Here is a 12,927-nt window from a genome sequence, read left to right as displayed (position 1 = left end):
GCCCTGAGGCCTCCCTGTATCCTCATCATGTCCACACCTTCTTCTGTTCCTCACACCATATCTGAGCACCTTGTGCTGCAAGGGCTGTGGGCCCAGGGTGCAAAGAGATACCTCAGCCGTCCCTGCCCTGAAGGAGTCCATAGCCCAGTGAACTGTCCCTTATTACGCACTTATTGTGTACCACTTGATGTACATAACGTCATTTAACATCAACCCTCCACAGTAAGGGGTGTTATTCCCATTTTACAGGTGAGGAAACCAAGGCTCAAAGGGGTTGAGTATCTCACCCAAGTGGCAGAGTCAGGTCTGTCTCCCTCTTGAGCTTGGGCTCTTTCCGCCTTCACAATTCAGAATGTGGTGGAGGGTCAGGTTGGTGGGTACCAAGAGTCTGTGTGGAAGCAGTCAAGGAAGGGAGGTCCTGGGACTTCCCTGGTGGTCCAGGGATTAAGAGTCCACGCTTCCACTTCCACTTCGGTTTGATCCCTGGTTGAGGAGCTAAGATCCTGCATGCCTTGAGGTGTGGCTGAGGGAAGGGAGGGAGGGAGGAGGGAGGGAGGGAGAAAAGAAGGGAGGGAGGGATGGAGGTCAGTCTTGGGGGCTAGAGGGATGGGAGGGCTTCCTGAAGAAGAAGGCTTGGCCTAGGGGGTGGACCCCAGCAAGAGAAGAGAAAGGAATCTCAGGGGGCTGACCTGGGTCTGGGATCACCATACCTGGGTCCCAGAGAGCAAAGGTGGGGGTTTAGGGGAGAGCGGTGCAGTGCTGGTTCCCAAGGGGGCTGCAGAGGATTGCCTCCTGCCGGGGTACCTGCATTCAGTCCCACTTCCACTCCTCCCCCACTTGGTCACTCGTATACATTGCTCAACCTCTGACTCCCCTCCACTTACCCATACTGAGCCCCTGTGCAAATTAGCAAAGGGTGCCCCTTCCCCAGGGCTCCTGAATGTGTTATCTGCTGGAAAACTGCATGACAAATAAGGTAACCATGGCAGGAGTGGCACTTCTTAGTGTTGGGGTCTACAACTTGCTCAGCCACATGTGGTAGCGCTTCTCTAAGTCTTGATGTCTTTGTTTGCTCTGGGATGGGGGTAGAATCCCGGGCATTGTGCAGACTGTGGGAGGCGACGGAGGGCCAGTGGCTCCACCATCCCTGCCAGCACCGTCTCACAGCCTGCATCTCTGGAGCAGGGCCAGGCTGGCTGGTTGGGGGGCGGAGCTGGCTCAGGCCCCTCTCCTGTAACACGCCCTGACAAGGACCCTTAGTGCCTTTTGGAGCCTCTTTGTCAGTGGAGCTGCTCGCCAGGCCACTTCCTTCCCCAGTTCCTGGCTTTCCCTCCCCTTTCTTCCAGCCCCTGTCATTCAGTTTTTTCCTCTGATTGTTCTTAGAATGACCTGCTGTCTCCATCCCTGCTGTGGATGGGGCCTCTTCATCCCCATCTACAGGCTCCCTGTGGCCATGGGACCTCCAGCTTTCAGCGACCAGGACTTTCATCCCCAGGTGGCCCCCAACCCCAGCTCCTGCCTGGTTCCGTGGTTCCGATAATGGGTTTCTAGTTCTTAGTTGCTCGGGCCCTGTGCCTACCCCTGCTATGCCCTGGGTGCCTCAGCCCCGCCAGCTCTAACCTTGTCACACTGGCAGGTTCCCGGAGGAGAGAGGGACAGCCCCGCATTCTTGCCCTGTCCTCCCTGCCCCACTATCAGGATCCAGCCAAGTGAGGACAGTGGCCCTTCGTCCACAGGACCCCTGTCTGCTGTGGCCCCTCCTGATGCCTGCGTCTCCATGGCCACCTGTCCGAATTGCCCCTGGGTCCTGCATCACTCATCGCCATAGGACCCTCCCCGCCCCCAGCACCTGTGGTGGGTTCTCTACCTGCCACTGTCCCTGCAACTCTTTCCCTGGCCCCCTGGGACTACATGCTGCTGGCCGGGGACAGGCCCATCGTAGGCCGAGGCTCACCCCTTGCCCGGGCCCTTCTCAGAACCTTGTCCTCTGGCCAGAGGCCTTACGCCTGCTGAGGCAGTGATCTCTGAACAGATGGCCCCTCACTGCAGCTGGCTTGGGGTTCACAAAAGAGCAAGGGCTCTCTGTGGGGGTCGGGTGGTAAGCCCCCAGTGAAATCTCTCCTGGGTGGACATACTCATGCCAGAGTAGGAGAAAGGATCTTTTCTCACCTGCCATCTCACTATGGAGTCTTTCTTAAGTTGCCACCTACCCTGGGAATATGCAGATCTGGCTCACTACCCAGATCTTCAAGGTACTTACAGTGTGGCAGGGGGGACCAACGTATAGAGGGACGGTTCTAGAACTGCAGGGTCTGTGCCTTAACGGACATGGGTGCAACCGTTATGGAAGCTCTCAGGAGATGGGATTCACCTGCTGGGACAGGGAAGGCTTCAGGGAGGAGGAGGTTTGCCCCATGGACCAGAGAGGGGTTGCCTTCTAGAGGGACCCATCAAGAGGTTAAACTGGGGTTAGACCTGTAGCTCCATGCTGGCTGTCTGGTGCAGAAAGGATCAAAGAAGTCAGGAAAGCTGCGGGGACCCCGGCAAGGGGCCCGGGCAGTGGCTGGGTGAGAGATGCCGAGCTCCTCCGCGCCCTCCAGCCCCTCAAGGCAGGGGTGGTCTTGGTTGTCTCCTGTACTGACTTCCCCTCGGGGCAGATGTTTGTGCTGATGGTCTCAGCAGCTTCCCCAAAGAGCCGGATGTTCCAGGATTGTTGTGCTTCGGAAATCAGGGGACCAAGGGGACGGAGGAAAGCAGGGGCAAGCCCCAGGGCCCAATCAGAAGTGCCCGCAGGCCAGCAGCGCCCCCCACCAGGAGACAGAGAGGCCAGCCCCTGGTGAGGGTGGTAGAACACTGCGTTTCTTCACCTCTAGAGGCTGGGGCACTGCTCTTTAACCCTCCTCTAACTTGCTGTGTGACTTGGGCAAGTTGCTTCACCTCTCTGGGCCTCTGTGTAGCAAGGGGCAGAAGTGAGGAAGAACACCTACTTTGCAGGCCTGTGTGAGGAGGGAAGAAGGTGAGGAATGTGACCCCTCAGACTGCGGATCACTCTTCCAGTGTGAAGGCTCCGGCAGATGCGGCCTTTGTTCCTGGAGACTGGTGCACACTGGAAGGGCCTCCGGCTGCAGCACAAAGGGCCCAGCTCTGGGGTGGGCCCCTGACCCTGCTCTGGCTCCCCCCTGTTTTGTGGGCTCGGTGACGTTGGACAGGTCACTTCCCTCTCTGAGCCTCGGGTCCCCACCCACGTGAAGAGGGCGGTAAGCCCTGCCTGGCAGTCGGGCTACAGAGGGGGAGGGGTGGGAACATTCCGGGTGGAGGTGGCCTGAGGGGCCAGCCCTGTCCCACCTGACCCCTTTCCTCACTCCGCCCCTCCAGTGGGAGCGCCTCTGGTTCCTGCTCCTCACCTGCACCTTCAGCCTCACGCTCACCTGGCTCTACTTCTGGTGGGAAGTCCACAACGACTACAATGAATTCAACTGGTGAGTGGGTGTCAGGGCGGGGACAGGGCCCCGGGCACCTGGTGGCTGAGACGGGGGCTGGGGTTTGAGCCTCCCTCCCAGGCCGGTCCTCAGGGCTCTGCCACCACTGGCCACCAGCTCTCTGGGTAGCCTTGGGGGCATAGTCCTCTAGAGAGAACCGGCAACTCCTCCCTCATGCTCCTATCACGGGAACAGGAATGTAAGACGGGGGCAGGGCTCAGCGGGGGGGGCTGGGACCTCTGGACCCCTTTGTAGACAAGAACTCCAAGGCCCAAAGAGACCAAGGAGGAGGTGGCCTCAGACCCCAGGCCTCCTAACTCCCTGAGCAGGGCCTTGGGCAGGGCTAGTAGATGCTGTGGTTCTGGGAAAGCTCAGGGTCTCTGACGGGCAGCAGCCTCAGGTCCAAGGGCAGAGCTGAGGCTGGTACGTGGGTGCACGAGGGCTCCTGTTTCTTCCTCACCAGCCCCGACTCCCCCGTTGCCCACTTTTGTCAAACAGTGAAAGGCACAGAGGAGGGGACGTTCCCTCGATTCCAGTGGGAACTCCCTCACTGACAGGTGTGGAAACGGAGGCCCAAGCTCACACAGGCAGCTAGGGGCAGAGTTGGGGCTTGGCAGCCAGAGCTCCCTCCCCATCCACTGCTGCCGTTTCCTTTCGGTTAGAAGTTCAGCTCAGCATGACCATGGACACGTAAGTGTGAGTCCGCTCTCAGGTTCAGTTTCTTCTTCTGTAAAGTGGGATAACTGACCTCACCAGGTCTTTCTGAGGATGAAATGAGATGATGGACATGAGAGGGCTCCAAGCTCACCTAAACCCAAGGACTGCTTCCTGGGACGTTGACTCTCCAGCTGGAAGGTGGTCACCATATTAGAATTTAGGATTTCTGGACTCTGGGCTTCTGATGGGCCACAGTTCTAGGATTTTTGATGATCCTGAGATTTAATTCATGGAGTGCCTCTACATGGCACTAGGCTGTGCTTCTGTTATTAATGAGCTCAATAAAGGACGGGCTGCTGTCCCACTGCAGCCCAGCAAGATGAGCTGGAGTCCCAGCCGAGTCCCAGAGGTGGCCTCTGGCCTTTATTAAATGCCGTAAATCAATTTATTCATCCTTGCAGGTATCCAAAGCACAGGCACTGCTGTTGGCAAATGGGAACATTCCCTGCTGGCCCTTGGACAGTTCTGCTGAACTGCAGGCCTGCTGCCCGATGGTGGTCCACCCCCATCATGTACAGAGGAGAATCTAAGGCCCAGAGAGAGGCAGGACTCACCCATGGCCACACAACCAGTTAGTGCCAAATGCACATACTGGGGACAATCGGTGGAGACTGAGGGTCAGAGAGGTTAAGTAGCCTTTCCAAAGTCCCTCGGCAAGATGCATTCAGATCTGGGACAGGGACTTGAACATGCCTGACTGTATCATGCTGTCCATGGAGCTATCCCACTCTGTCCAGCAAGTGAGCTCCCTGAAATTGGGCAGCTCAAGCAGAGGGTGGATGCCTGCCCAGTCAGGGAGACTGCAGAGGGAAGGCCTGCCTGTGCTTAGGGACGGCCTGAGGATCTGCAGCTCCCTCACCCTGTCACCTCAGTTTCTTGGAGTTGGTGCTGGGATTCAGGAGCCCCTGGCCTGGTCCCCAGGGTCTAGAGAGTCTCTGGGTTTAGCTCATGCAGCAAGAGGAGGAGAGCAAGACCCAGATGGTCAGGGTTGGACTGGGAAAGCCAGGGTGGGACCGTCCAGGATGTTGCCGTCTAGGGTGGCTTCCTGCCACAAGGGAGAGACAAGTGGAGTAGTTACCAGGGCCAGGGCCTGCCCTTCTTTGGGCCTCAGTTTCCCCAACAGTAGATTTTCCCCTGGAATCTGAGAGTGAGGGCTGGGGTGGGGCAGATGCCCCATGGTGTCCTCCTGGTGTGCCCTCCTAGCCCTCTGCACAGGCCCAAGACAGCAACAGGCCTGAAGCTGCCTGGTGCTAGCTCCGTTTCTCTGACGACCCTGTGCAAGTTGCCGCTTTCTCTGAGCCTCAGTTTCCCCAGCTGTACAGGGAGGATATAGGTGGTTCAGTCTTTCTGGAGAGCAACGAAGTAGCATCTATTCGGAGCCTTAAAAAGTTCATTCTCTTGGCCCTGTAATTCTATCTGTTGGCGTCTATCCTAAGGAAATAATTAGTAATACAGAATGGTATGTGCAAAACAAATTTTGTGTTAATTTATGACAGTTAATAATTGGAAACTATTCATTGTCATTAGTAGGAAGTTGGCTTTATACATTAATTGGTACATTAATTCAATAGAAGACCACATGACTATTAAAAAAAATCACAATTTCCTTAGGATTATACTGACCTCAGTAAATGCTTGTGTTAATAAGAAGCAGAGAACGGAGTACTGACCCCGTTCTTCACCTCGCTTCCTCCTCAGGAAACCATATGGAGGGCACTTTGTTATCCCCATCCTGTAGGTGAGGAAACTAAGGCTCAGGGAAGTCAGGTATCACATCTTAGCAATCCTAAGACCTCGTCTTTTCACATGTTTACACTGAAATTGAGATAAATGTCACAGTCAGTGGCATCTTAGAGTCAGGGGAGCCTGTCACCCCCTCAGAGTCCTGCAAGCCAGGGGATTTGAATCTGCGTGTGCCTCCCTCCAGAGGCTGAACTCTGACCGCTGTGCCGTAGGCAGCCGAGTCCCAGCTTTGCTGTTTACACACGTGTATAAGCAGAGAGGGGAGCCCACTGGAAGGAGTCAGCAAAATTTTGGTGATGGTTATTTCCAGGCAGTAGAATTAAGGGGAATTGTCTTCTTGTTTATGCTTCTTGGCATGCCCAGGTGTTCCCCGCGAGCCCTCCACAGGCTGACCGATGATCAGGGAAATAGTGACCTCCTCACTGAGTGGGCAGGCCCTGGTCACTGCGCGGGCTGCATGAGAGTTGAGAGCTGGCCAGCCCGAGGGCGCGTCCTGGCTCCCTGGTGGAGGTGTGACCCCTGCCCCTTCTCCTCCTGACAGGTACCTCTACAACCGCATGGGCTACTGGAGTGACTGGTGTGTGCCCATCCTCATGACCACAGCAGCCGCCTTCACTTACATCGCGGGCCTCCAGGTACGTGGGGCTGTCTCAGAGGGCAGGTGGCCCTGTTACCAGGGGAAGGGAGACCTGGCCTGTGCTGGGCGGATGGAGAGGCCCACCCTGGTCTGAGAAGGGCAGCTGGCTTTTCTCCGGGCCTCTAGGGCTTGGTTCCTTCAAGGTGCGAGGCCCTCTTGCTTTGCCCCATCCTGGCATGTTTTCTCCCGACCCTGTGAGAGCATCCTGCTGTTAGTCCCCAGTGCAGACTTCGTCTTCCAGGAACTTCTGCTTTGGTCCCTGCTCCCAATACTCTATTCCCTCAGACTCAGTTTAGTCCCTAGGCAGGGCTGGGGATCCTGGGGGACAAGGCTCAAGTCTGCTCCAGAATCCTGGAGCCTGGAACTCCCAAAACATTAGTTAGGCAGTCCAAGTGCAGCAGGGCTCAGTGACCCCCTGAGGGGAAAATCCTAGAGGAGGAGGAGCCTGGAGGCCTGGAATAATCTGGGAGGAGGCCAGGCTTGGGCTGGGCTGGGCAGGGCTGGGCATTCCCACGGCCTTCAGGGAGGTTTGCTGACTGGCTGAGTCAAGCCCAGAAAGCAGTGGGGAGCTGGGTGTCTGGGGAACTGGCAGAAACCTCCGGGTCACACATTGTGCCTGACTTTCACCCTGTGGGCCCCCTGTTCAGGTCCTGGCACTATGTCACATCGCTGTGGGGCAGCAGATGAACCTGCACTGGCTGCACAAGGTAAGGGCTGCCTCCGTGGGGGCTCGGGAGGAGAGGGGAGGCTGGAGGCCGCAGGAGCTGAGGAAGAGCCCGGATACATCTTCCCTTTCCTGGATCGTGATTATAATTGTTCTAGTAGCTAACACGGAGAACTCACTGTGTGCCCAGCACTGTTCTCACGGTCTGGACTGTATTAACTCATTTAACCCTCACAGCAGCCCTGTGACGTTAGATACTGTTATGATCCCATTTCTCAGTTGGGAAAACTGAGGTTCAAAGAGGTTAAGTAACTTGCCCAAGGTCTACCACTTAATAAGTGGAGGGTCCAAGATCCTAGCTCTGTAGCCATGTGGTTAACCAGCACAGGCCACTGCTCCGGCCCTCTGGCTGGCTCTGCCTTCAGTCTCACCTTCTCCTTCTTTTCAGAGAGCTCATTTTAAACGCTGATCCAGTGATATTATTCCCAATTTAAAGCCCTTCCCACCCCTCCCATTGCTCCCAGGATGATCCAAACTCCCCCACCCGGCATTAAGGCCCTGCGTGACTTGGCCCCTGCTGAGGTCTCCCAACTGCTGTCATGGGACCATCACCCTCAGCTTCTGCCACATGAGACATCTCAGACCTTTCCAGTACGTCTGCCTCTTCTCTGCTTTACCCCTTCGCTCCCACCCTCCCTTTCTCTCTCTTTTGGACCCGTCCTTGGTTTTCCTTCCCACCTACACAAGGCTTCTCAGGCTCCCCTAGGCCCCTCAGTTTCCCCTGCCAAAGCCCTGACATCTCGCTGTCTATTTCCGGCCAGCTCCCTGACCCCAGCCCTCCCTGGTCTGGGAGCTCCATGCAGGCCAGAACTGACTTTCCATCTCTGTGTCCCCAGTGCCCCATGCAGGGCTGGGCCCAGAGCAAAGAGGCTTTATACATCCCAGAGCCTTAGCTTTCTCGCTCACTATTCGTGGCACACGTGGTGCTGCATATGTGTGGCTGATGCCTGCTCTTGCTAAGAGCCTAGCAGGCACAAGGTGGCACAGAGATGATGGAGAGAGTGTCCTTCCCTCCCAGGAACACCTGGGCCTTGGAGGGAGGGCCGGGCCCCTCTTTCCCTGGAGCCTGACTCAGAGTGAGCATGCCATTTAGGAAGGGGCAGAAATGTCCAGAAATAACCATGAGCCCATAAGATGGGTCCAGAATGACTCTGCGGGGAGGGGCACACTTCCAGCTGGAAGGATATGGAGCAGGACCTGGAAGAAGGATGTGGTGAGCTCCAGTTGGGCTTAATGGAGCAGGAGGTGCCTGTGGGCATCCACAGGGGGCCTCTGAGATCTGGAACTGAGGAGTCAGACCCGGGTGACTGAAGTCTTGGAGGAATAAAGAGCAGTGAGCAGCCTCTGGTCCCCTCCCACCTTCCTCGTGCTTCTTACTCTTTCCTAAGCGCTCCTCTGGGCTTCTGAAGTCCCCTCTGTGAGGGACTTTCTTCTCACAGCTGCAAAGCTGACACTTGAAAGAACTGCACCCGCTGGCACCCCAGGTGGGGCTGACACACACTGCGGCCACCTCCTCCGGGGCTCGCCTGGCTCTCAGCAGGCCAGGGCGCACCTGCTTGATCCCAGTAGAGAGGCATCTGGAGGCTGGAGCCAGCCAGGGCAGCAGATCAGTGCGGGGAGTCTTCCCCTGGGGGAAGGGGGCTCAGATCCCTTCGTCTGCACTGGTGCCAGTTCCCAGGGAGCCAGTCCTGCCTCCCTCTCCCCTCCGATCCCTCCCAAGAGATCTCAGCACGAGGAAGGTCCTTCCAGGCAGAGCTGATCGGTAGCTGGACCCACTGCCCCAGGAGGGAAGGAGTTCCCTGCGGTTCAGTATTCAAGTAGTGGCTGGAAATTCTGCTCTTCTGTTTCCAAGATTCTATCGTTTGATTCTGAGATTTTAAGGAATTCCTTTTTTTTTTTTTTTTGGTTTTGTTTTAACCAACTTTTGACCATTAATACGTTGACATGGTTCAAAATTACAAAAGTACAAAGAAGTACAAAATGTAAATCTCCCTGTTATCTTTCCAGAGATATTTTAAACACATGCAAATGTGTGTATATTTGTATACACACATTTGTATGTGTGTGTGTATATATATATAAATATACACACATACACATTTCCTTTTTCTTTAAACACAAGTAGTAGCCTATTATACCCTCTACACTGTACCTTAAGAGAAAAAATTTTTGGTAGTATTTTTTTTTTATTGAAGTATAGTTGATATGCAACATGATAAAAGTTACAGGTGTACAGTATAGTGATTCACAATTTTTAAAGGTTACACTCCATTTATAGTTGTTATAAAATATTGGCTATATTCCCTGTGTTGTACAATACATCCTTATAGCTTATACATAATAGTTTGTACCTCTTAATCCCTGGCCCCATCGTGCCCCTCCCCACCACACAAGAAAGTCCTTGGAGCTCCCTCCCCTCAGTACAGTAAGAGCATTCCCATCAGTGTCCATCCCTTGCTCCTGTCCCACCATCTAATCCCTAGCTCCCGAGGTATCTAGCCAGTCCCCTGTTGATGGGCCTGGTCCACATCCCAGCTACTTTCAATTCATTGACAGGACAGTGTGGCAGTGGCCTCTGTGGGAAATTGCTGGGTAAAGAGTGTATACTTTTGTAATTTGGGTAGTTTTTGCCAAATTGCCTCCTTGGCAGTTGCCACCAATTCATGCTCCCTAAGTAACATGTGATTGTACCTATAAAATCACCCTTGTCCATAAAGTGTTCAGGGAGTTCCTGACTTTGCCAGTCCCAATGGGTGAAAATGGTACCTCAGTGTAGGTTTTTTTTAGTTAATTTTTATTGGAGTATAGTTGATTTACAATGTTATGTTAGTTTTGGGTCTACAGCAAAGTGAATCAGTTATACATATACATATAGCCATCCTTTTAGATTCTTTTCCCATATATGTCATTAAAGAGTCAAGTGTGGTTTCCTGTGCTATACAGTAGGTTCTCATTAGTTATCTATCTTATACATAGTCGTGTGCATATGTGAATCCCAATCTCCTAATTTATCCCTCCTGCTTTCCCCCTTGGTAACTGTAAGTTTGTTTTCTACATCTGTAACTCTTATTTCTGTTTTATAAATAAGCTCATTTGTGCCATTTTTTTTAGATTCCACATATAAGCAATATCATATGATATTTGTCTTTCTCTGACTTAACTTCACTCAGTATGACAATCTCTAGGTCCATCCATGTCGCCACAAATGAATGGCATTATTTCATTTTTTATGGCTGAGCAATATTCCACTGTGGTATACACACACCCCCCCCACATCTTCTTTATCCATTCATCCGTTGATGGACATTTAGGTTGCTGGCTATTGTAAACAGTGCCGCAATGAACATTGGGGTGCATGTGTCTTTTAGAATTATGGTTTTTCCCATAATTCTGCCCAGGAGTGGGATTGTTGGATCATATGGTAGCTCTATTTTTAGTTTTTTAAGGAATCTCCATATCGTGTAGTTTTAATTTTTGATGAGTTAAATTCAGCATCTTTCACCCGCGTAAGTCACTGGCATTTCCTTTTCTATAAACTATCACTTCATGTCTTTTGCCCCTTTTGCTGTAAGATTTGCTTTTTGCTTATTAATTTGCAGGAGCTCTTTACAGATTTAGAAAATGAGGCCTTTGGCTGATGAACTGAAAATCATCCTTGCTAGTTGTCATTCATCCTTTGACTTTACTTGTTGTATTTTTGCCATGGGAATTGATTTATCCTTAAGGATTTTTTATTCTTAAGGATTCTGTCATCTCTTCTATGGTTCCTGGGTTTTGTGTCAGAAAAGTCTTTCCCGCTCCAAGATTACAAAAATTTCTCTGTGGTATCATTTGGTAATTATGTTTCTACTTTTTTTAACATTTAAATTTGTTATCTTTTTGAAAGTTATTTTAGGGTACAGTGTGATCTTATTTTGTGCTTTTTAGATGGCTTCTCAGTGTTCCTAGCTCTCTATTGAGCAATCCATCCTTCCCCCTCTAATTTGAGATGCCACTTTTATCATATGCTAAATATTTTTATGTATTTAGATCTGTTTCTAAGCTTTTTATTTACTTTCATTTATCTCGCTGGTCCTATACCAGTACCATACTCAATGCTACAGTTTTATGCTATGTTTTCATCACAATCTTTATTTCGAGAGTCTCCAGTTCCCCCTGAGTCCTGAGGGAGGGGAGGGCTGGAGGACAGAGGGCCTCTAGGCAGTGAAGGAGGGAGCCACTTGTAGCAGGCTGGGTACTGTGAGTAGGTCTGGTTGTCCACTTGACGCCCTTCCCCCTCCTCCCCAGTCTTTCCAAAGCTGCTATTTCCCATAAACCCTTCCAGGAGAAGTCCAGGGGCCCAGGACGTGAAGAAGAAGGCTGAAGGGTACTTGGGGGCTCTGAAGTAAATAGGAGATGATCTCCCTGAGATGCCCCCCTTCCTACCCCACCTACCACCCCAGAATCAGCTCGGGTGCCACCGTTGTGAGCGGCTTTGATCACAGCTCCCACCTCCCTAGGCCGTCTCCATCAACACCCCCAGTGAATCCAGACTTTCCTCCAAACAACCAGCCCAGGCTCCACAGTTCTTCTTGGTGTCTAGCCTCTGTCCCTCTAGTTGCGGTTTAGGTTACATGTCAGGCGCTTTCCACACTGTATTTCCTTTACTCCTTGTAATAATCCTGTTCATTTGATTTTATTCCCACTTTTAAAAATTAAAAATTATGCCACTAACATTTAGTAAGCACTTATTATTTTGGTGCCAGCCATGGTGCTAAGCACGTCTCTTGCATTTTCTCATTATCTTTCCAAACCCTTTCAGGTAGGCACTCACTCTCCCCATTTCACAAATCAGGAAACATGCTTTGAGAGGTTAACCACCTCCGTTAGGCACAGTCACCGAGAGATGTGACATGAGCGGGTGCCTGAAACCTGGGCCAACCATCTGCCACTTGGACCACAGAACCCAGATTCCAGCCCCCACCCCCCTCAGAAGGCCAACATGTGGGCAAGGCTGGTTTCCAGCTCCTCCGGGTCCCAGCACCCAGGCACGGCTCACTGAATGAATGGATGTGCCTCCTGTATCCTCCACCCCTCCCGCTGTCATCACAAACCACAGTGCCTCCAGCACGGAAAACCAAAGACCGCTTTTTCAGAGGCTTCCCCTGGGCCTTCTGGGTGGGATATATCCTTTCCAGTCAGACTTGAGGAATGGTGGTTGCGTTGTTGGGAGTCAGTGCTGTTATCGTGGCTTGAGGACACGGAGTGTGTGGGGGGGGAAATCCCACAGAACTTGACCACTGCAATAACACTGTGGAGCATAAGGTTGCTACCACAGCAACTGCAGAGTTCCAGGAGGATAAAATTTTTAATTGCATTAGGATCCTGGGAAATCAGTTTTATTACAAGTATTTCCACTAGCAGTTAAATACGGTAATAAAACACTCTCAGAAGCAACCTTCAGAGATGCTTGCTGTGCCCTGGAGGGGCAGCAGGAGGCAGGGAGCCTGCGTGCCAGGGTGGGGGGTCCTCAGGGATGGTGAGGACACTCGTGGCCTCCCTCCCCTGCAGTGTGACATCCCAAAAGAACACGAGCTCTGAGACAGGCAGAATGGGGTTTGCTTCTGAATCTGCCCCCTCAAAGCTAC

At 52.6% G+C, this 12,927-nt stretch overlaps 1 protein-coding gene across 10 annotated transcripts in view; it reads left to right on the top strand.

Moving 5' to 3' along the window:
* GDPD5 (glycerophosphodiester phosphodiesterase domain containing 5) overlaps positions 1–12,927 on the top strand; it is an 84,748-nt gene that overhangs the window by 54,347 nt on the left and 17,474 nt on the right. For 6 of the 10 annotated variants that reach the window (XM_057695111.1, XM_057695115.1, XM_057695108.1 and 3 more), the window contains 3 exons: positions 3,376–3,479; positions 6,481–6,574; positions 7,224–7,283. In XM_057695111.1, coding sequence (XP_057551094.1) covers positions 3,376–3,479; positions 6,481–6,574; positions 7,224–7,283 — 258 coding nt within the window. Of the gene's footprint in view, positions 1–1,659; positions 1,855–2,873; positions 3,017–3,107; positions 3,150–3,375; positions 3,480–6,480; positions 6,575–7,223; positions 7,284–12,927 lie in introns of those variants that run through there. The other 4 variants (XM_057695118.1, XM_057695116.1, XM_057695117.1 and 1 more) reach the window with 4 other exon arrangements.

The sequence above is a fragment of the Hippopotamus amphibius genome, chromosome 9 (genome assembly GCF_030028045.1).
Source record: "Hippopotamus amphibius kiboko isolate mHipAmp2 chromosome 9, mHipAmp2.hap2, whole genome shotgun sequence".
Taxonomy (NCBI): Eukaryota; Metazoa; Chordata; class Mammalia; order Artiodactyla; family Hippopotamidae; genus Hippopotamus; species Hippopotamus amphibius.
This window is presented reverse-complemented; position numbering and strand designations above follow the sequence as displayed.